The 24,568-nt window shown below is 44.2% G+C and overlaps 1 protein-coding gene across 6 annotated transcripts in view; it reads right to left on the minus strand.

The window, feature by feature from the left end:
- The window catches only part of L1CAM (L1 cell adhesion molecule), a 671,411-nt gene that overhangs the window by 22,675 nt on the left and 624,168 nt on the right, over nt 1–24,568 (minus strand). For 5 of the 6 annotated variants that reach the window (XM_077478852.1, XM_077478850.1, XM_077478853.1 and 2 more), the window contains one exon: nt 24,115–24,126. The exons of the other annotated variant lie outside the window; for it this stretch is intronic. In XM_077478852.1, coding sequence (XP_077334978.1) covers nt 24,115–24,126 — 12 coding nt within the window. The remainder of the gene's footprint in view (nt 1–24,114; nt 24,127–24,568) is intronic. 6 annotated transcript variants of the gene reach the window in all.

Consider the following 24,568-nt stretch of genomic DNA (forward strand, 5'->3'; position numbering starts at 1 on the left):
CATTGAAACGCTCACACAAGCTGTTTGTGGATGATAAGGACTGGTCATGATATGTTTTATCTGTATTTTCTGACAGAGAGCTTCCATTAAGTCGGACACAAACTGGGGGCCTTGATCGCTAATAAGCTTGGCCAGAAATCCCACTCTTGTGAAGATTCCCAGAAGAGCATTTGCGACCTTGTCTGCCGGGAGGGAGGAGAGAGCCACAGCTTCTGGATAACGCATGGCATAGGGGACAACTGTCAGAATATAACGTTTACCTGAACTGCTAGGGGTGGCTAGAGGCCCAACAATATCCACTGCCACCCTCTTAAAAGGTTCGTCAATAACAGGCAAAGGTTGTAGCGGAACCCAGTCTGCAACTCCTACATTGTCAACTCACTGGCAGGTAACACAGGACTGACAGTAGTCAGCTATGTCAGCGAGCATGGTAGGCCAAAAAAATGATATATCAACCACCCCCGGGTCTAAGTGATCCCCAAGTGCTCTGGTAGAAATCTTATGAGCCATGTTTAGCAACTCTCCCCTGAATTGACTGGGTACAACAAGTTGCCTTGTACCTATGCCAGTCTGATTCTGCAGCCTCTCTCTCAGCCACAGCCCAGCATTCTGCAGCCTCTCTCAGCCTGGCGCTCAAGAAACTGCAGGTATGCTAGAGTATCCTTCTCCATGATGCATTGTAGGACCTGCGGAGAGTCTATGCGGGTTTCAAGCACTCTGGGGCTGGTCTACTCATGCTGTGGCTTGGAGGCGACATTCAGTGATACTTCAGCATCAGTCTCTCCTTGCCCATCCTGCGAGGTAGTTTCTGAACAATTGGGCTCTAAAGTAGCGTGAACCCCTTTGGTTTCAGGTTCCCCCAGGTTCTGGTCTGCCAGAATATCATACTCCTGTAGGTCATGTATCATGTGAAGATGAAAGTAAACTGTACTTGTGTATACGTATTTAACTTGTGTATAGCAGCACCACTGACGTGAGATATGAGCACATAAAAAATTTATGTATAGCAAAAGTGTTGGTTGCGCTAAACAAAAGTATAACTATAAATATACATATAAATGTAAAACAATGAGTCCATGTGTCTTCCAACTGACATCAGTGTAATTCCTCTACTTTGATAAAAAGTGCGCAGATGATTGTTCATTCAATTCCTCCACCTTGTGATAACCACCACCATAATAAAGGCTGTACTCTTACCAGAGCATGTTGACCACCTATTACAGAGGGTCAAATAAGGCTTGTGTATCTTATATGTTCCATCGACATTTGCTGTTCCACATCAAAGAACAAGAGGAATCATCCAGCAGTCACCTCTGAGTGGTACTCCCCCTGTCCCGAAGCAAGATGTCCAGTAGGATGTGCTAATATAAAGATTAACGCCTTTATTTAAGTAACGCATAACATGCCATTACATGGGTACAATCTTCCTCGGTCCAAAGACAAGGACGTTGGTTCAATCCAAATGCAATGACAGGTTTCGTTACAAAAGAACTTCTTCCAGGGATGCACTTGTCTTTGGACTCATTGTTTTACATTTATATTTATATGTATATTTATACTTTTGCTATACAGTTCATGCCCCTTCATGATTTTTGCTACCAACATCAATTCCTCTTAATGCACAATCAGCAAACAGGTAATTTTTGGTCATCTTAAATTATGATAACCCAGGCATGTTTGAAAGTAAAAAAGATAGAACAGAAAGCAGAGATAGGAAGGAGCTGTTGCTGTATGTTTGTTTAACCACTTGAGGTCCAGGCAATAGCGGAATGATGGCTACAGTGCGGGCCTCAATTTCCGGGAGGCCGTAATAGGATGTCCTCCAGCACAGCACAGTATACACATATATCTACCCTTTATTGCTGGTGTTCTATAATAAAGGCGTCTGTAGGAGTTAGTGGGTGTTGTGTGCCTCCAGCACAGCGCAGTATACACCTATATCTACCCTTTATTGCTGGTGTTCTATAATAAAGGTATCTGCAGGAGTTAGTGGGTGTTGTGTGCCTCCAGCACAGCACAGTATACACCTATATCTACCCTTTATTGCTGGTGTTCTATAATAAAGGCATCTGCAGGAGTTAGTGGGGGTTATGTGCCTCCTGCACAGCACAGTATACACCTATATCTACCCTTTATTGCTAGTGTTCTATAATAAAGGCATCTGCAGGAGTTAGTGGGTGTTTTGTGCCTCCAGCACAATATACACTACCCAATTGCTGGTTTTCCCATCTCCCTGCAGGCCATTACCATGTCTGGAAGGCCAACAAGGAGAGGCAGACAGACACGAGCCAATAAAAGTGGGCAAGCAGGCTCTGTGTCTAGAGACAACAGTGCTGGTCGTGGACGCTGTGCATCATCATCATCAGCACGTGGCCATGGGACATGCTTGTCCTTATTTTCGGCAGCTGGACGCGTTGAGCCGCATCATGGCGAAGACTTGGTAGAGTGGATGACCAAGCCCTCTTCATCCTCCTCATCCTCTCTCACCCAGGCTCAGGGTACTAGCAATGCAGCTGCCAACGCATTCTCTTCCCTCGTCTCAATGTCATCATCAGTGACTCCTTCCCTAGACCTACCACGTCCTCCTGAGGAGTCCCCCGAACTGTTTGATCACAGTGTTGGATACATGCTCCAGGAGGATGCCCAGTGTTTTGTAGGCTCTGATGATGATACTCAGCTAGAGGAAGGCAGTAGTGTGAGCGCAGAGAGAGGGGATGCTCAAGAAGGACAGCAATCTAGCAGTCATGTTCCACAAGCTGCAGCATACTGCCAGGTTTGCTCCAACGATGAAGAGGGAGGGGATGATGAGGGCACTGACTCCACATGGGTGCCTGGTAGGAGAGAGGAGGAGGCACATCTCCAACGAGGCAGGATGCCCTCCGGGGGCCAGCTTAGGGGCAGCAAACCGACTGAATCACACCGCAGAGCTCTGCCTGTGCAGGGCGCTGCCTCTGTGCGTTATTCTAAAAGTTCTTTGGTGTGGGGCTTTTTTGAGACGAGTGCACCAGATCGCACCGTTGTTATTTACAACATATGTCTCAAGCGTAACTCGTGTGGCCAAAACATCAGCCGCTTGGGCACCACATGCTTGACCAGACATATGTTGACCTGCCATGCAGCTCGTTGGCAAGCTTATCTCAAAGACCCACACCAAAGAACAAAGCGGACCTCTCCCTGCTCCTCATCAGCTGGGATCTCCAACCCCACTAGACCTTCAGTCCTCTCTGAAACCTGCGCTGAGAGGAATGAAGGTGTAGAATTAGGTGTGTCACTGCCAAGTGCTTGCGGGCACTCTGCTAGCAGTACACCCACATCCGTTTGTAGCAGGCAAATTTCCCTGCCCCAGCTGCTGGACTGTAGAAAGAAGTTCACTCCCAGCCATCCACATGCCCAGCGGTTGAATGCTAGCTTGGCTAAATTGCTAGCAGTTGAACTGCTGCCTTTTCAGTTGGTAGACTCGGCCCCCTTCCGTGATTTTGTGCAATGTGTGGTTCCTCAGTGGCAGATCCCCAAATGCCCCTTTTTTTCACGGAAGGCGATTCCGGCTCTCTACCGGCATGTGGAAGGCAATGTCCTTGCCTTGCTGGACAGGGTGGTCAGCGGTAAGGTGCATATTACTGCTGACTCATGGTCCAGCAGGCATGGACAGGGATGTTACCTGTCTTTCACGGCCCATTGGGTCACTCTTCTGGCAGCTGGGAAGGATGCAGGACAAGGTGCAGTAGTGTTGGAGGTTGTTCCGCCACCACGCCTCCAAAATGCTACTACTGGTTGTGATACACCTCTCTCCTCCACCCCCTCCTCTTCTTCTTCCTCCATGGCCTCTTCCAGTGCTCTCTCCCCAGAACCAGTGGTGCTCCGTAGGCGTTCAAGGGGCTATGCAAGTACGCAGGCAAAACGATGCTATGCCATGCTTGCACTGGTTTGTTTGGGGGACAGGAGCCACACTGGGGCAGATATTTTGTCAGCTCTGCAGAGGCAGGCCGAGAGGTGGTTGACACCACACCAGCTTAAGCCAGGATTGGTGGTTTGCGACAATGGCACCAACCTCCTCTCCACCCTCCGACAGGGACAACTGACCCATGTGCCCTGTGTGGCTCACGTCCTTAACCTGGTGGTTTTTGGCAGGTACCTGGGCTTACAGGATGTCCTGAAGCAGGCCAGGAAGTCTGTGTGCATTTCCGCCGATCATTTAATGCCAGTGCTTCTTTTTTTCTGCCCATGGGGAATTGCCGTGTTGTCACGGAACATCCACATGAGCTATGTTTATATACTGGGGACACCATCCTGTGTTCCGGCCCGACCACGCCCTCTCCTATTGGATTTCCTCCTTTTTTTCCTTTGCCCCTTCCCCTATGCATTGTGTTGCGTTGTGGTGGCTAGTGTGGCTTGCTCCGTATGGCGTCTATGTGGCACGCAATACAGGGCAAGGAGGAACGTCCCGTGTCACATGATGTCCGTGTGACGTTCAGGAGGGTGGAGGGGTGGTGTCTCATCTCGGCCGCGCAGTGGGGGAACGTCTCGTGTCACATGATGCCTGCGTTAAGTCTGGGGGGATGGAGGAGGTGTGGCTCACCTTGGCCGTGTATGGTGCCGAGCCTCTTCCCCTCCCCCCCTCGTCTGGACCGCGGACTCTGTGTAGTACGATGAGCCCTCTGCACAGTCAGAGACCGTTTGATCTCTGAGGCAGCCCCCAGTGTTTCTGGCACAGCTCCGTGGTGAGCGTGTGCTGGTTTATCAGAGTGGCTAATGCTCGGAGACTATGAGATTTGTAATATAGGAAGTTGTTGTCACATCACCATGGTTACGGCTGATGCGTGCATTTCCCCTCCCCCTTAGGTTGCGTGGTCTCCGAGTCCTTGGCGATCATGTGACGTATGTGGGGGATGTGAGACTTTCAATTATAAAATGCACCATAATATAGCTTTTTGTATTATGATTTTTATCTTTATTTCAGTGGAATACCATGATAGATTTACTCAAGGTTTCTGTATTATATTAGGTCTATATTTGTTCAACATCATAATCTGTTATAATACACAGTAGAGTCACCCCGGAAGTGCATTTTCAAACACATTTCAAAGTTGGGGACACAATCGATAGACGGTATGAGCTCAAGTGTTTATATTTTTTCGGTCATGTGTTTAGTGTCATTCTGGCCTCTTTTGTGATTTTTGCTTATATTGAGATTGGGCGATTGACTGTGCTGGATGATGGCCTGTTGTGGACATGGACATGTGGTCTTTATAGTCATCTCCCGTTGCCTTCCACGCCTCCGACTAACGCTCACTGCTCTACATCGGCTGGCTCTGCACATCTAATACAGCCCCCAGGAGCGGACACATGCCGACAGCACAAGGGATACAGATGACACATCGAGGGTCTCCCTCTGGTTTAGAATCTTTACATTGTTAACCACTTCAATACAGGGCACTTTCACCCCCTTCCTTCCCAGCCCAATTTTCAGCTTTCAGCGCTCTAGCGCTTTCAGTGACAATTGCGCGGTCATGCTACACTGTACCCAAATGAAATTGTTATTTTGTTCGCACAAATAGAGCTTTATTTTGGTGTTATTTATTCACGACTCCGTTTTTTTTTTTTTGCGATATAAGCGCAAAAAAAGCGGAAATTTGGGAAAAAAACAATATTTTCTTTTTTCTATTTGAAAAGAAATCCAATAAAATCAAATTTTGTCATAAATTTAAGCCAAAATGTATTCTGCTACATGTTTTTGGTAAAAAAAATTCCGTTAAGTGTATAATAATTGGTTTGTGTGATCACGGACATATGTACGCAAATGATCATGTACATATGTGTGCAGGTGATCACGTACATATGTGTGCAGATAATCATTGGGACATGTGATTTTAGTGGGACATATGTGGGGGACATGTTTTTATTATTAGGGACATGTGTTTTTATTATTTGGGGACATGTATGTTTTGGGGACATGTGTGTTTTGGGGACATATGTGGGGACTGTGTTTTCACTGTGTGGTGTGTTGTGTGTTTACACTACACTGATGATCAGTGAGTAAAAAGCTGTGAAAAGCAGCCCATACTCACTGATCATCAGCCGGCTGCAGCGTTCTGCTCTCCTCTTCTCAGCGGTGACTTCCGTGTGAGGAGAGGAGAGCCGATTGCCTAGCAACCGGCTGTTTGTTTACATCACATGACGGCCGTGATTGGACACGGCCGTCATGTGATCAGGAGGGCCAATCACAGAGCCCTCCTGCCGATCTGAGATGTGCCGTGTCCGGGTGACACGAGCACATCGGGATCGCGCCGCTGCGTGGGCGCGCGCGCGCGCGATCCCGCTGCTCCTGAATGACGTTCCTGAACGTCCTATCAGGAGCAGGCGGCTCCCACCCGCCGTATATATACATTGGCCGGGTGGGAAGTGGTTAAGTGGTACATCTTTTACTTTGCCTGTTAATGTACCACTTAATGTGAGTGTTTTTAACCACCTGTGCATTAAATAAGAATTTTACAGTCTACACTCAGAGGCGCCTCTCTCTCTTATCTTTACAGTACTAATTGGGAACCTGTTTCAGTTTCCACTGGATGGCTGCCGTGTTTGGACTGTACTTTTACCCCCCTGAGAGTGATTAACCCCTTCCCTGTCGGATTTTAGACTTAGTTAAGGAAGGGGTCCTCTCCTTACTTCCGCCCCTTTCACTCCCATTCCCCCCGTCCCTTTCCATTCCCCCTCTTGTGCTGATTGCACCTATAGCATTATTACTTGCAGCATTATTATTATGCCTTTTAAATGTTTTTTAAATATTGTTTTTTAAATATTGTGTTTATTAAGTGTTTTTCATTTCTTGAAAAATAGTGATAGGCGGGTGGGTGTTTTTACGAGCGCCATAATACTTGTATTTATAAAGGGGTTGTCCTATGTATGTGCCGAATATATTAGCATTCAATTTAGTCCAATTTCCTGTTCCACCACTTTTATGGGCGGATTAAGTTTAGAGTAGTGCATTTATAGAGCAGCAATGTGGGGGGACACAGTATGCCCCTGTTGATGACCGCTTGTGTCAAAACGCGTCGGACAGCATTACTTGCACCCCACTTTGCTTTTTTCTTATTAATTCTCTTTTTTTGTGATCACTTTTTATATTTTATACAATATGTATATTTTTTAATAAAACCTATCTTTTTTTTTACCTACACTATCCGGAGCCCCTCTTTTTTTCTTTCTTTTTCTGTTTTATATGCCATCCGCATGAGCCCTTATTTGAAAGTGGAGTCTGGATACATTGGGTTCCCAAAATATCATCGCCCTTGAGTGGGAAAATATTGGTTGGCAACTACCGGGAATACCAACCCCCACCCGGGACCGAGGACCCCCATAAGAGGATTATGTACTACGACCTATCTCATCAAAAGCTGGAATACAATCCTCTGGGATTACAAACGCTTTAGACCCACTGTCGTAGGGCATGCGGGTCCAACATTTCTGGTAAGAGTACCTACCTTACATTTATCGAGTGTTGTGTCGTCAGATACCACTACAGACAAACAGATTGTTGCCGCTGGTCCTGTAGCCACCCTGGCCCATGGTCTATATGAGAAGATTGGCCACTCTTGTTTGTTATAAGAGGACTCCTTTATAGACTGATGAACTGATAATAGTTTATTTTCCAGAATTCATGTTATGTAATCCCATTGTTACTATATTACTCATTAACAATTGTATTTATAGTGCATTGGGCATTGCACATTTTACACAATGGTGTTCACGTTTATCTCACAGTAAGTGTGAGACCGTGTTTCTTTTAGCACAGGTTGTTTATATTCACTTAAAAACTGTTTTGAGGTTTTTGTGCTACATTTTTTGTTTCACATTTATAATAACTTTGTTTGATTGTTAGCTGCTAGTTTTATTACAGTAGCGCAGTGTTTTCCCCTTTTTTGCCAGTGCTCGGCTGGCTGAGCTCCAAAAGGAGTTGAACCTGCCCAAGAACCGCCTTATATGTGACATGCCCGCCAGATGAAACTCAACGCTGGCCATGCTGCAGTGGCTGCACACACAGCAGAGGGCCATCAATGAGTACCTGTGTGACTACGGCACCAGGACAGGGTCAGGGGAGCTGTTTTTTCTCACCACGCCAGTGGGGCATGATTAGGGATGCATGCATCAGTGACACTGTACCTCTTGTTCACCTCTTGGAGCATACGCTGAATGGAATAATGGACAGGGCACTTGAGGTGAACAGAGGCAGGAAGAGGAGGACTTCCTTGCCTCTCAAGGCCCCCTTTATTCAGACAGTGTTCCTGCTGTCCCACCCATCACACAGGAAGAGGATGAGGAGGAGCAGGAGGATTGTGTCAGCATGGAGGTGGAGCCTGGCACTCAGCATCAGCAGTCTTTTAGGGATGATTTACAGTCCCAAGAAACCCATGGACTTCTACGTGGCTGGGAGGAGGTGGCTGCTGATCATGTTGTCCTTAGTGACCCAGAGGACTCCAGACCGAATGCCTCAGCTAACCTATGCTACATGGCCTCCCTGATCCTGCAAAGCCTGCGGAAGAATCCTCATATTCTTCAGATTAAGGAGAGGGACCATTACTGGCTGGCCACTCTCCTTGATCCACGGTACAAGGGTAAGGTTGCCAACCTTATCTTGCCATTGCAGAGGGAGAAGAGGATGAGACATCTCTGGGAGGCCTCGTAGAAAGGTCTGTGCAACACATTCCCAGAGACTGGGTGGTTACAAACTCCTGGTCCTGGACAACGTGTTGCTGAGACATCAGTCAGAAGGAGCGGTGGAGAAGGTGACCGTCTGATCGATGCGTTCAGACAATTTTTTAGTCCACAGCCCCAAGGTATGATCGGTTCCAGCAACCATCGCCAGTGTCTGATTTACATGGTGCAGGAATACCTAGGGGTAAGGTCAGACTTGGACACCTTTCCCATCGAAAATCCTCTGGTCCTGGACAACGTGTTGCTGAGACATCGGTCAGAAGGAGCGGTGGAGAAGGTGACCGTCTGATCGATGCGTTCAGACAATTTTTTAGTCCACAGCCCCAAGGTATGATCGGTTCCAGCAACCATCGCCAGTGTCTGATTTACATGGTGCAGGAATACCTAGGGGTAAGGTCAGACTTGGACACCTTTCCCATCGAAAATCCTCTGGCTTACTGGGTCTTGAGGATGGATCACTGGCCAGATCTTGCACAGTATGCAATTGAGCTACTGGCCTGTCCTGCATTCAGCGTTCTTTCGGAACGCACCTTCAGTGCTGCTGGTGGCTTTGTAACCAATCACAGGGTGCGCCTGTCCACCGACTCGGTTGATCCACTGACCTTCATAAAGATGAATCAGTCTTGGATCACCACCAGCTACCAAGCACCTGAAGCTTATGTAATGGAATAATTTTTTTTGAAATATCACATCCCTTCAATACTGCCTATGCTGAGTGACTGTCCTGTTATGTTGACTGTCAATCCTCTTCCTCCTCGGCTGATATCTTGGAAGAACATTTTTGGTTCTGGGTGATGCCACCAGCTCAATTTTTCAATGTTTAACAGGGGCATGTAATTACAATTTTTGATGCAATGCTTTGCAGCAGGGCTCATTCCTGCACTCCAACTAGAGTATATGGGAGAGGTTGCAGTGTCGTGGCACCAGCACCAGTGCCTAAGGCCCAATTTTTCAGCCCCTGTTTAACAGGGGCGTGTATTTACATATTTTGATGCAATGCTTTGCAGCAGGGCTCATTCCTGCACTACAAATCGAGTATATGGGAGAGGTTGCAGTGTCGTGGCACCAGCACCAATGCCTAAGGCCCAATTTTCAGCCCCTGTTTAACAGGGGCGTGTAATTACAATTTTTAAGGCAACGCTTTGCAGCAGGGCTGACTCCTGCACTCCAACTAGAGTATCTGGGAGAGGTTGCAGTGTTGTGGCACCAGCAAGCAGTGCCTAAGGCCCAATTTTTCAGCCCGTTTAACAGGGGCATGTAATTACAATTCTTGATATAATATTTCACAGCAGGGCCCGTTCCTGTGCCCACCGAGAGTAACTGTGAGGACTTACAGTGTTGTGGCACCAGCACCACTACCACCACCACAACCACCAAAGGCCCTATTTTTCTACCACTGTTCAAAAATAGCATGTAATTACAATTCTTGATATAATTGTTCACAGCAGGGCTCTCCAGCGCCTACCAAGAGTCACTTTGAGGGCTTACAGTGTTGTGGAAGCGCCAACACCTTAGGCAAAAATTTCTGCAGAGCATATAGGGCAGGCCCCTACTTTCAAACATACAACTTACAAACGTCTCCTACTTCCAAACGGAAGGAGACAACAGGAAGTGAGATGAAAAAAGACGGACGGCAAAACAAATTATACAGGGGTGATAACTCTTCCCTATGTTTTCCAAAAAGCTTAAAAATATTTTTTGACTGGAGCTACACTTTTAAAATGTACCAGTTCAAAATTACAAACAGATTCTACTTAACATAACAAACCTACACAGTCCCTGTCTTGTTTGCACCGCCTGTATACTCCTGTTCTGAGTATATAGGGTCTGGGGGCCCCATCCCTTTCCTTTTTTTAATATGGGTACGAGGTTCCCCTTAATATCCGCACAAGACCCAAAGGGGCTGGTAATGGGCAGGGGGGACTACCTATGCCATTTTTCTCAATGATTTTCATCCATATTGCCGGAACCAGATATTACATTAAAACCGCAAGCAGTTTTAAATGACTTTTTTTCTGTTAAATGTCATTTTGTGCAGGGACTGTTCTAAACACGGGAAACACGTGCCACTTTACAGGCATACTACAGACACCCCCCAGGCATGATATTTAAAGGAATATTTCACTTTTTTTCACTTTAATCATCATTAAAATCAGTGCTCCCGAAAAAATGGCCGTTTTTAAAAACATTTTAGGCATTGACCCATGTCCACTGGGGCAGGAGCCAGGTCCCCAAACCCTTTTTAGGACAATATCTTGCATATTAGCCATTAAAATTAGCACTTTTTATTTCAAACGTTTGATTCCCATAAACTTCAATGGGGTTCTAAAGTTCGGTCCGTTCGAAAGTTCTGGTGCGAACTGAACCGGGGGGGGGGTGTTCGGCTCATCCCTACTCATGACAAAGGACTGGCCAAAATCACACTGCGCTGTCACTTGCGTAACAATGCCGCTCTCAGTTGCTCCCTGCACAATGATTTCTCCAGCTTGTGGGATCACAATCTGCCAGCAACCTGGGAGCGATTGTCACTGGGCTACGTCTATTAAACAATTACCCCTTTAGCTACCACCACCACCTTTTAACAGAGAGGCAGAACGCATAATCTTAGCAAGACCAATTATGAACTAGAAAATGCATTTCCTGGAGAAAATGTGTGGGAATGCTGAATAGCATCAAAACTGCCCCATCATATTGCCCCCATCAAAACTGCCCATCATATTCCTCTATTATAAATCAGTACATGGTGTATCTGTGCTCTCCCCCACCATCCATCACTGTGTATAAGAAGTGTTGGTAACCATGGAAACAAAAACAAAAGCCTGGATGCCCTAAATTTAATGGAATTTTATGAAATGATCACTAAACTTAAACAGCTTTTTCACAAAAACTGTAAAAGATATAAAACTGAAAAGATATAGCCAGATAGCTGAATATGTTGTGAACATTTTAGTTTGTTTGACGTCTGTAGGTGAAAGTATGAAGGAGCTGAAACTTTTGGCAGCGGAAGAAGATTTTATGGATTTAAGCATGCTCTCATTGACTTCAATGTTGAAAAAAGTGTTAAGAAGCTTAATATTTTAAAAAGTATAAATAGTAAACAAAAGTTGAAGGAGAGCACACATCAGCTGAAAGAGCTGAATGTTTTAAAAGTTGAATGGCTTTAATAGCTGAAAGTATGCAGAAGTTACGCAGAGCCAAAAAACTTACGGAATAATAATAAAAAGATGATGATTAATAAATAAAAAAACGAATAACAATACTGGGACTGCTAAAGCATTCCCACTAACTAGAAAATGCATTTCCTGGAGAAAATGCGTGGGAATGCTGAATAGCACCAAAACTGCCCCATCATACTGCCCCCGTCAAAACTGCCCCATCATATTGCCACCATCAAAACTGCTTCATTATTTTGCCACCATCAAAACTGCCTCATTATTTTGCCACCATAAAAACTGCCCTATCGAAATTGCTCCATCAAAATTGCCCCCTTCAAAACTGCCCCCATCAAAATGGCCCCATCATATTGCCACCATCAAAACGGCTTCCATCAAATGGGCCCCCATCAAAATTGATCCATCCTATTGCCCCAATCAAAACTGCCTCATCAAAATTGCCCATCAGAGCCACCTATATGTATCCATCAGTGCTGCATATCAGTGCCACCTATCAGTGCCGCATATTAGTGCCCATCAGTGCCACCTTATCAGTGCCCATCAGTGCCACCTTATCAGTGACCATCAGTGCAGCCCCATCAGTGCCCATCAGTGAAGGAGAAAACTTACTTAATTACAAAGTTTTGTAACAAAAACAAAAAATGCAGCTGTGCTGTGCTGCAACTGTGATCTGATCATCGAATGTCTAATACTCTACTGTCCATCACCAGGTATGGAGCACTTTGACAAGCTTCTACACTTTTAAACTCTTGGAAAGGAAAGTTTTATGTTCATACCTGCTCCTGTGTTTTCAACAGGAAAAGCTTGGTGTTATTTTATTAGTCCAATATAGTTTTTATTATATTTTTTGAACTTTGGATATTTATATATTTTTTCAACCCCAAATTAGATTTTTTGAGTAGGTAAATCAGACAGGGAAAGTAGGTAGCTACACTTCAGTTTAGATACACTTTTGATCCCCTTTTCCATTAAGGTAAACTGGGGGGGAGGTTTACATTATTATTTTTGTTTACAGTTATCAGGTGCTTTGCTGATGCGGATATGCTGCCTAGTTAGAGGCATTACTGTATGATATTTGTGAGCTAGGGGTGGAGCGATTGCATATTACATATTTCCTTATTTTAAAATGTGGCTCACTAATGAATTCTAAGCCTCCAAGGATGGTTTCTTTAGTTAGCTTATGTGATAGGAATGTGTGATTGTTAACTAAGTCCTTAAGAGGTCTTATTGTTGCTTACAAGGGGACATGGCCGACGGTGGTCTATTCCTTACACTCCTTATACTCAAGTCACTTAGAACATTTAGTCTCATGCCAGAGTTGTGTTATGGATTCGTTTTGTGGTCACCTGTGTGTCATGCCATTATAGGAGGGACCCATGGTGGGAAGAGCAGCTTTAGTTAAGTAATCTTGTTATATTTTCTTTATCTTTATCTGTATGTCATTACCTTTAATAAATGTTATATTTTTAAGTATTTGTGTGAACTCTCTTTGCACATATCGAATACAACCCCAAAAAAGTAAATTATCACGTGAGCGTGATACAACAGGTGATCATTTTGGTATGCCTTGCTGTATTCTGTGGGAGGTTGGGGAACTTTTTCCCACAGTGGGCGGCAGAATTTGAGGTTACATGTGAGAACATTATATTGTTTGAATAATATTATATGATTTGAGGTTATATGGGAAAATATTTTAAATATGCAGATCTGAGAAATACTTGTATGACTTGAAAAATATGAGACATTTGGTGAGCCGTTTAAGGGTTTTAATATATGATGAGTTTTTAATGATGAAATGTGAGCATGATACTATAAAGCTATATATAGCTTTAATGCTTCTGAGAGGTATTATGTACTATGGAGAGGTTTTTCTCTTTTTAATTGACGATTGTGAGCAAAGGACTAAGAAAAGTGGAGAAGGAGTCAAAAGGGAACTTGATATAGAATCCATTCTGACCAGGGAGAAAAGGCATATTGGTCATCCTGGTTAGCTGATGCTTTTGGGGAAAAGCACTACATGAACATTTTTTTGTTATAAATGTAGCACCCTCTACTTAGGTAGGTGCTAGAAGTGAGTTTTTTTGGTGAGTGCATGTAAAGTTAGGCAGACCTTGTTTTGATCTGTGTGGGCTGGGAGTGGCTCAGAGTAGGCTGGGGACTCACACATAGCATCACTTCCAGGTTACCTCCCTCTGGCTTTTAGAGGATTCTAGAAGAGAGGAGAGGAAGAGAGATGGAACTGCCTTTGAGGAGCCCCAACCAATCCCCAACTTGGATTGTCAGGGGGCAGGCCTCCTTAAATACCTAGAGTCATCCAAGCTGGGGAGGACACATGGGTTGGAAAAACTGAGAATGCTAGGCTGTCGGACAGTGACCTTTGGCCTGGGACTTTGGTGCAGGAAGGATCCCTTCAAGCCTGCATGAAGGATCTGGACAGGAGGCACAGAGAGGAGTCAGAGAGGAAAGCAGGAGCTAGTGCTGCCTGGCAAGTCTTCAGGAGGTAACCACTGGTGTGTGCACAGCCAGGAGGGCTGGTGAGTGACGTGCTATTGGGAGTACTGGAGAGGCATGCCAGAGAGGAATGAGAGGCAACAGATAGAGCTGGGTGTGGAGCCAGTGAGGATTGCAATGTCATGGATAGTGAAGTCCGACGAGGGATTGCTGGGAGCAGTAGTCCCCCATAGGACAGCTAGCACTAAAGACTTTATATTTTTGCTACACAAAAAGGGACCCGCGGTCCCTGCCTACAAATAGCAACTTCTAGGGCCTGACTGAGTCGGTGTTGGGCCTAACCATGTGCTAGAAGTGCCTGGAGTTAAGTGTAGTACAGGAGAGAGAGAAAGTGATAGTCTGCAAGCAAGTGTTGTGCAGAAGGAGTTTGAAGAAGTGTACATAATTCTGTCCCAAATTGACTGTTCAATAATTCTACTGGGCATTCCCATCCCTATCCAAGTTCAAATCCCTCAATAAAAATACAAAAACAAGCATATGGACTGTTCATTGTCTCCAAGGTGAATGGGAAGTGAATGCCAGACTGGGCAGAATGACAGGTGGACCACAACTTTCAGCAGCCCCTACCCTACTGCTACATAAGGGGTCAGTAAATTCTGGTGAGCTTTCAATCTGTTCAAGTATAATACTGGGCATGTGGTGGAATAGTTTTGGGGAAATTAAAGAAGATTGTGCACTATGGAGTATTGATATATCACAGACTTCGCTATTGCAATTTAATCTATATATGTTTGTTTGTTCATTGATTTATCAGAACACTAGATCACAGAAGTTTCACATACTGTATATTCAAGAAGCAGAAGTATATTAATTACTTTTAGTTTCATTAATTTTTATTGGGATTTAAACATTACGTGAACATGAATACCGCACATACAGACTTTGTAAAATAGCAGTTGGTAAAGTGTTTCTGGGTGGTATCAGACGAGCGTAGGCACATCTCGCTCTTTTCCCTTGCCAGATATAACAATTGATGACAGAATGGGCTTTAAGAAAAAACGTGTTGGGTAAGGGTATTGGTAAGGTCCTGAACAAATAAATTAGCTGTGGCAGTATAGTCATTTTGAAAGCCGCCAGTCTGCCAGTCCATGAGAGTTCAACCCGTCCCAGGTCTTGCAGTTTTGTCGGTAATTTGTCTAGAAAGGGGACATAGTTAGAACCATAGAGGTCACTTAAATTAGGTGTCAAAGTGATACCGAGGTACTTTATGCCCGATGTTTCCCAGGTATAAGGATATTCAGTTGTCGGCTTCCATCTTATCTCTAAAGGTACATTCAGGCCTAGTATATAGTACTTGGATTCATTCACTTTATAAAATGATAGTTTACTAAACCACTGTAATGTTTGATGTACCGAAGCCAGGGAGTTCTCTATATCTGTGATCATCGGGATAATATCATCAGCAAAAAGACTGATGGTGTGGATGGAATTATTCAATTTAACTCCCGAGATGTTTGGGTGAGTACGAATGCGACACACGCCAGGGGCTCCATCAGTAGGTTAAAAATCAGTAGCGATAAAGGGCAGCCCTGGCGAGTCCCATTCGTAATGTTGAATGGAGTGGAAAGAGTTCCCGTCGTTAGGACCTGAGCCGAGGGACTGATGTAAAGGGCCATAATCGCTGAGAAGATAGGGCCAGCAAAGCCAAACGCAGTGCGGGTACTAGCTAAATACCCCCAATGTATATGATCGAACGCCTTCGCCGCGTCCAGTGAAAGGAGCAGAGAAGGCGTTCCCCCCCATGTTGACACCGTGGATGATGTTAATTAAGCGCCTGGTGGCGTCTGATGTTTGCCTACCCTTCGTGAACCCTGACTGGTCTGGGTGAATATCTGTTAGACATATCGCTATCAGTTTGGCGTAAAGCTTCACGTCGTTATTAAGTAGTGAAATAGGGCGAAAGTTTTGCGGGCTGGTCGAGTCTTTCCCTGGCTTGGGTATAGTTACTATTAACGCTTTAAGCATCTCTGGAGGGAAAGAGGCAGAGGCAACATCATCATTAAATACCTGCAGTAGATGGGGGGCTAGAATATGTCTAAACGTTTTGTAATATTCCCCTATGAAGCCATCAGGTCCCGGGGACTTGCTAGATGGTAATGTGTCTATAGCTTTGTTTACTTCCAACATGGTGAAAGGTAGATTTAGCTGATGGAGTTGATCGGGAGTTAGCCTTGGGAGGGCAAGTTGTGTCAGAAAGGTAGATATGTCGGCCGATTCTGGTTGAGGGGTGGAGTGATCTGTTTTTAGGTTGTATATGGAGCTATAGTACTCTCTGAATGCATTCGCTATTTCATTCGGGTGATAGTGTTTAGTTCGGGTAATGGGATGAATAAGATATGGGATTCTCGACTTATATCTATGTCCATGTAATCGTTGTACAAGAAATTTCCCTGCTCTATTACCACTAGCATAGTGTGTCATTTTCAATCTCCTGGTGGCCCTTTCAAAGTCCCCCAGGAGACTAAGCCTCAGAACAAGTCTAAGTAGCGAAATGGAGTTGGATAGGGCAATTGAGGGTTGTTTTTTGTTTTGTGCTTCTAGGGAGCGAATCCTATCAGTAAGCTCTGTTATTTTCTGTTGCCTCTGCCTCCTCAGCCCCGCTCCTATTTTTATGAATATACCCCTCATAAATGCCTTGTGAGCATTCCACAATACAGCATGGTTAGATACAGAACCCACATTATCATCAAAATATGCATTGAGCTGAGTCTCCAATTGCTCCCTAGAACCCTGATTCTGAATAACATATGGATTCGCTCTCCAGACTGGGTTAGGCCCAGGGGCAAGTGGGTCAGCAATAGTTAGGGTAACAGATGCATGATCCGACCAGGTAATAGTATTGATCATTGTCCTGGTGGCCCGCGCCAGAAGGGATCGGTCCACCAGGAAGAGGTCAAAGCGAGAGTAGGATTGATGTGCTGCTGAAAAAAAAGTAAAGTCTCGTTCTCCTGCATAACAACAACGCCATACCTCATACAGATCACTTTTGTGGATGAAATCCTGTAACGAAAGTGCGGTGCGTCTCGTTTTAGAGGTGGTGTCCATAGCCGTATCCGGGGGTAGGTTAAAGTCTCTGCATAGAATTAAAGATCCCCTCTTAACCGACTCAATTATTTTCCGTAATTTGTTAAGGAATGTAATCTGGTGCGAGTTCGGGGCATAGACATTCACTATCATATAGGTGTGGGAATTAATGTCACACACGGTTATAAGATATCTGCCATTAGGATCTTTTACTTCCTCATGGACATGGAGGGAGACCGTGTCTCTGAACGCCGTGAGTACACCCCTTTTCTTTGCATCAGCTGTGAATATGAAGGGGTATTTTCTGTGGGAACATTTAGGCTGCGCACTGGCACAAAAGTGGGTTTCTTGTACACATAGTATGTCACAATTATATTGAGAGGTTTCAGTCCACAGGGCTTTCCTTTTAGCAGGGTGATTGAGACCCTTGGCGTTGATAGATAAAAATGTCACTCCCATTTACCAGGTCTGGTTGTGCCTAGACAGTGCCCCTCTGCTAAGTACTCGGGGGCACATGATGGGCATTGTGTGCTAGGTGATAGTAAGGGGTGTTCCTGACGATAGAAAGGATGTAGATAGATGGAGTGTGAGCTACTCACATGTGGATGATCCTCCACAGTAGTCGAGGTGTAGAAGTAGACAGTGTCGTAGGGTATTCCTTTGTGGAAGATGGTGCTTTGTGGCAAGGCATCAGCTGGGGTAGGCAAGGAGAGTTGAGCATGGTCTGTTACGTTTCCAATTAGCAGACATTTCAAACTGTGGTGAGCGGTAAACAAAAAGAACAAAATAAAACAACAGAACCTCCGCTGTAAGCAGAGAACAAGGTAAAGCTGTAGTGGTATTTTCTGAACATTGGTGAACATTTCGGGCTCGTTGTCAGTGAACGGCCCAAGGCAGTCAACTGTCTATTTGAATGCAACTAGTGCTATTCAAACGTATATGTGGGGGTCAAGTTCGTGGCAGAGAGGGTTAGTCCCTGCTGCAATGGAATATGTGTTATCCCGAGCATAATCCATTGGTTAGGCATGTTTTTTGGTGTTGTCAGGCGTGACAGTTTTCCATCCTGCATCTAGTTGTTGTGTCTTCTTTGCAGGGTTGGGGTTGTTTTCCAGGTCAGGGACTATGTGCCAGTCTCGAAGAAGAGCAAGACCTTTCTCTAGAGAATGGACCACATGAGTAGCACCATCCTTAGTGATAGTGAGGTTGGTTGGGTATCCCCATTTGTAGGATATCTGGTGGTTTCGGAGCGCTTTGGTAATCATTACTAGACTTCTCCTCTTTTTCAGTGTGTACTGTGAGAGGTCTGCATAGAATTGCAAGTGCTGATATTGGGCAGGGACAAGGTCTTTTTTCAGCGTAGTGGCCATTAGTTGTTCTTTGACAAGATAAAAAGTCAATCTCAGTATGACATCTCTTGGAGTATGATCGGGGAGGTAAGAGGGCTTGGGGAGGTGGGGTATCCTGTCTATAGTGACACCCAACTGTGTCAGGTCAGGTAGGAGGCCTATGAATACGGTAGTGGGGAATGACTGCAAGTCGCTCTGTTGAACCGTTTCCGGAATGCCTTATGATCTTCATGTTGTTTCTCCTACTTCTGTCCTCCATGTCTGCCATTTTTGCCTGTATGTCCTCTATCTCCCCCTCAGCCTCCTCCTGGGCGTCTACTAGATTGTTAATTGTGGTAGCGAATTCGCTCATTTTGCATTCAATATGATCAACTCTAGTTTCCACTTCGTGGATGTCAGTGCGAAACTTGTTCATACACGTCATCATATCAGCCTGTATAATGCTCCGTAGGGAGAGTAACATGTCTTTAAGAACAGTGTCTGACAGGTTGGTTGTTCGTGGGAAACTTCTCAATGCTATCAGGCAGATCCCTAGTGTCCTCCCCTGAGTCATCCTCATGGCCACTCAGCGAGCTGCATCCAGGGCCATCCAGCCTTGGCCTTGCTTTGGCTGGACTGGCCAGTTGTGAGGTATCTGGGCAGGAATTGGCGCTCTTCGGAGAGCCCTCATTTCAATCCCGGGTGGCCAAGGAGAGACAGGGTCCCGCGTGCTGATGGCCGGCGTGAAAGTAAAGCTGGCGCCATTTTGCCTACCTCCATCCTGGCAGTACTGGTAGTATTCTGTCAGTCTCTGCGGTTTCCTTTCGCCTTTCCATTTCTTAGCCATGCGGTCCGCCAGTGATCAGCAGCAAGGCGGGGTGAGTATATGCCTCCGGGAGAGCCGTTATGTGCCGCTGTATATTCCGTTGCTGAGGAGCTCCGCTCTTATGCAGCCATCACAGTCCGCAGCTAGCCACGCCCCTATTAATTACTTTTATGTATCATCGAATATATAAGCTAGTGAACAGGTAGATAACTTCCGGACCGCCCACCGTCCTTATACGTCTGTACTTTGAAGAGGATATCGTTGTTATGGCAGCAGCTAGCTACCATAACCCTGGTATGCTCTTCTTCAGCGGGTGGTCCGCTTCAAGATAAAAGTGGTCTCTATGGCACATTCGCTGTTAGATCACTTTTATCGCGGTGGGAGAGGGGCCCCCCTCCCCTCGTGCTCCGGTGCCCCCCGCCGCTTACCGGAGGCATTAGCAGTAGCAGAGGTGATCAGATCCTTTTGCTAGCCTGACATGGAGACGAGTGAGGGGAAGATGGCCCACATCCATATCATTGCAGGGCGGAAGCGACATCAAAACGTCACTTCCGCCAATAGTTTTTAAAGAGCCATTTTTTTGTTTTGTATTTTTTTAATGCATTTTTATTGCATTTTTGTGTAAATATGAGATCTGCGGTCTTTTTGACCCCAGATCTCATATTCAAGAGGTCCTGTCATGCTTTTTTTTATTACAAGGGATGTTTACATAGCATAGCATTTTCTCTTCAAGGGGAATTGAAAGCATACCTTCAGATTTCTCACTAAGAAACCACTCCCTACTTCCAGTACTCTTCAATTTCAAACTACCTTTTCTGGAAAGTGTCAAGGCCCAGATGTTTTTTATGTAGTATAAGACATTTTTTTTTTTTTATCAAAAAAGTTTTTTTTTTTAAAGAACAAAAAATGGTGCATACAGAAGCAAACTGCAGGAAAACAATACACGGTTTCAAACACACATAGAACTAGCATAAATGGTAAAGTACGGACAAATACAGACTGACAAGACTGATAAGGCAATAAAAGTTATCTTGTAAAAAACTCCACTACAACCATAGCAGAGCTACAGTAAACTATCATACAGTAAACACATACATAGCAATACGATTCACATGTACAGTGGTGTGAAAAAGTGTTTGCCCCCTTCCTCATTTCCTGTTCCTTTGCATGTTTGTCACACTTAAGTGTTTCGGAACATCAAACCAATTTAAACAATAGTCAAGGACAACACAAGTAAACACAAAATGCAATTTGTAAATGAAGGTGTTTATTATTAAAGGTGAAAAAAAATCCAAACTATCATGGCCATGTGTGAAAAAGTGATTGCCCCCCTTGTTAAAACATACTATAACTGTGGTTGTCCACACCTGAGTTCAATTTCTCTAGCCACACCCAGGCCTGATTATTGCCACACCTGTTCACAATCAAGGCATCACTTAAATAGGAGCTGCTTGACACAGTAAGGTCCACCAGAAGATCCTTAAAAGCTACACATCATGCCGAGACCCAAAGAAATTCAGGAACAATTGAGAAAGAAAGTAATTGAGATCTATCAGTCTGGAAAGGGTTATAAAGCCATTTCCAAAGCTTTGGGAATCCAGCGAACCACAGTGAGAGCCATTATCCACAAATGGCGAAGACATGGAACAGTGGTGAACCTTCCCAGGAGTGGCCGGCCGCCCAAAATTACCCCAAGAGCGCAGCGACGACTCATCCAAGAGGTCACAAAAGACCCCACAACAACGTCCAAGGAACTGCAGGCCTCACTTGCCTCAGTTAAGGTCAGCGTTCATGCCTCCACCATCAGGAAAAGACTGGGCAAAAATGGCCTGCATGGCAGAGTTCCAAGGAGAAAATCACTGCTGAGCAAAAAGAACATCAAAGCTCGTCTCAATTTCTCCACAACACATCTTGATGATCCCCAAGACTTTTGGGACAACATTCTGTGGACCGATGAGACAAAAGTGGAACTCTTTGGAAGGTGTGTGTCCAAGTATATCTGGCGTAGAAGGAACACTGCATTTCATAAAAAGAACATTATACCAACAGTAAAATATGGTGGTGGTAGTGTGATGGTCTGGGGCTGTTTTGCTGCTTCAGGACCTGGAAGACTTGCCGTGATAAAAGGAACTATGAATTCTGCTGTTTACCAAGAGATCCTGAAGGAGAATGTCCGACCATCTGTTCGTGTACTCAAGCTGAAACGAACTTGGGTTCTGCAGCAGGACAATGATCCTAAACACACCAGCAAGTCCACCACCGAATGGCTGAAGAAAAACAAAATGAAGACTTTGGAGTGGCCTAGCCAAAGTCCTGACCTGAATCCTATTGAGATGTTGTGGTATGACCTTAAAAAGGCCGTTCATGCTCGAAAACCCTCTAATGTAACTAGGACAATTCTGCAAAGATGAGTGGGCCAAAATTCCTCCAGGACGCTGTAAAAGCCTCATTGCACGTTATCGCAAACGCTTGGTTGCAGTTGTTGCTGCTAAGGGTGGCCCAACCAGTTATTAGGTTTAGGGGGCAATCACTTTTTCACACAGGGCCATGATGGTTTGGATTTTTTTTCACCTTTAATAATAAACACCTTCATTTACAAATTGCATTTTGTGTTTACTTGTGTTGTCCTTGACTATTGTTTAAATTGGTTTGATGTTCCGAAACACTTAAGTGTGACAAACATGCAAAGGAACAGGAAATGAGGAAGGGGGCAAACACTTTTTCACACCACTGTATACAATCAAAGATCTGACTACTATAACTGGTCATCTCACCAAAAACAATGTCCCAACCACTTTCAAGATCTTAAACTTGTAGAGACCTATTAAGTATTAATTGAGGTGGAGCTAAACCTGGTGTATCCAACAAATTTTGCCACATGGAATGGAATTTCTGTGAGGCGTTCCTATACTGATAGGTTCCCTTTTCACGTATGAAAACACAATTCCCTTTGTCAACCCAGTGTTTTTTTAATTGGGGTGCGAGTAGACATCTAGTATTGTGCAATTTGCTTCCGGGCAATATAAAGCAACCAAAGGATGAGTCTGGAGAGTAAGGGTTTCATCATCTAGCACTCCTAATAATAATATGATAGGGTCACATGGAAGTTTAAAAATGTATACAAGGAATATTGTTTCAATAATATTACATAGTGACATAGTTGGTGAGGTTGAAAAAAGACATAAGTCCATCAAGTCCAATCTGTGTGTGTTCTTTTATGTCAATATTACATTGTATATACCTGTATATTGTGGTCTTTTAGGTGCCTATCTAAATATATTTTTTTTAATTATCTATGATCCCTGCTGAAACCACTGCTTGTGAAAGAGAATTACTCCTTACGGCTCTTACAGTAAAGAACCCTCTATGCAGTTTAAGGTTTAACGGTTTTTCTTCTAATTTTAGTGAATGGCCGCATGTCTTTTTAAGTTCTCTTGCGCGGAAACGTTTTATCCCTATTGTGGGGTCATCAATACCGTATTTGTACATCGAAATCATATTCTGTCTCAAGTGTCTCTTCCCCAGAGAGAATAAGTTCAGTGCTCGTAATCTTTCCTCATAACCAAGGTCCAGCACATCCTTCCTGAGGACTGGAGCCCAGAACTGGATGGCATACTCCAGGTGCGGCCAGAGTCTTGTAGAGTGGGAGAATTATCGTTTTATCTTGTTAATCCCCTTTTTAATGCATGCCAATATTCTGTTGGCTTTGCTTGCAGCAGCTTGGCATTGCATGCCATTGCTGAGCCTATCATCTACTAGGACCCCCAGATTCTTTTTCATCCTAGTCCTAGCTTCCCCTAGAGGTTCTCCCCCCAGTGTATAGATTGCATTCATATTTTTGCCACCCAAATGCATTATTTTACATTTTTCTACATTGAACCTCATTTGCCAAGTAGTTGCCCACCCCATTAATTTGTTCAGATATTTTTTCAAGGTTTCCACATCCTGCGGAGAAATTATTGCCCTGCTTAGCTTAGTATCGTCCGCAAATACAAAGATTGAACTGTTTACCCCATCCTCCAGGTTGGTCACTTATCAGGAACATAGAAAATTGCTTACTGTACATGTGGTTTATATCTGGCGAAACCACATGGAAAAGTGCATTGTAAAATTAAGCTAGTTAAAATTACCTTATTTCTGATAAATACATCACATATTTATTTGTAAATTCTACAACTAGATGCCTGTCCTCTTTACAACCTGATATTTTAATTGGCAGATGTTGTTGAATCTAACCAGTCATTGACTTTTGTTATTTCTAAGGCTTCTAGATTTTTTTTTCAAAAGTAGATTTGAGGGACATTGAAAATTGTAGCCGCTATTTATTTTATTTTTATTTTAATAAAGAACAACTATGCTATTTATGATGGGAATGCCACAAAGGCATAAGCCGATCTATATTTTAAACAATGACTTTGCTGTCACTTTTGATAATAAAAGTAACAGGGCACCAGTATAACTATATAACTCAACACTCAAAGTGCATCAATGCATCCCCTATTTGCCTTACATTCAAAAGAAACTTTACCACATGAGAGCAGCTTACCTCTCCAGAGATCTGATTTGCAGCATGGATAAAAAAAGGGGAGAATGAATGCATAAGGACAAGCATACCAATCACACCACAGAATAGTGTATATGGGCATTACCGAGACTTACAGACAAATAAATCACATCATATACTGATTGTTTTTGGAAGCACAATATTATGTTTTCATTTAAAACACATATGAGTTCTTTAAAGGTTTCAGTTTTTAGAAATTGTCTTTTCATTTTATTTCATTGATAAATGACTTGACTGAAACTTCAGATGTTCATTGTTAATTTTTATCATCTTTCAATAGAATTTTCAAAGTGATTAAAGGCAATATGTAACATACAACTGGGCAAGAGGACAGGTTCTCTTCTGGTCTGGCCATCGGCAGGTCTTTCGGCTTTGGCTAAAAAATAATGATTGCATAATAATGTTCACCAGATCATCAAAATGCCTAGTTGAGTTT

This window comes from Lithobates pipiens, unplaced genomic scaffold, assembly GCF_037356315.1.
Source record: "Lithobates pipiens isolate NorthernLeopardFrog02 unplaced genomic scaffold, aLitPip1_a1.2 Scaffold_1, whole genome shotgun sequence".
NCBI classification, from domain to species: domain Eukaryota; kingdom Metazoa; phylum Chordata; class Amphibia; order Anura; family Ranidae; genus Lithobates; species Lithobates pipiens.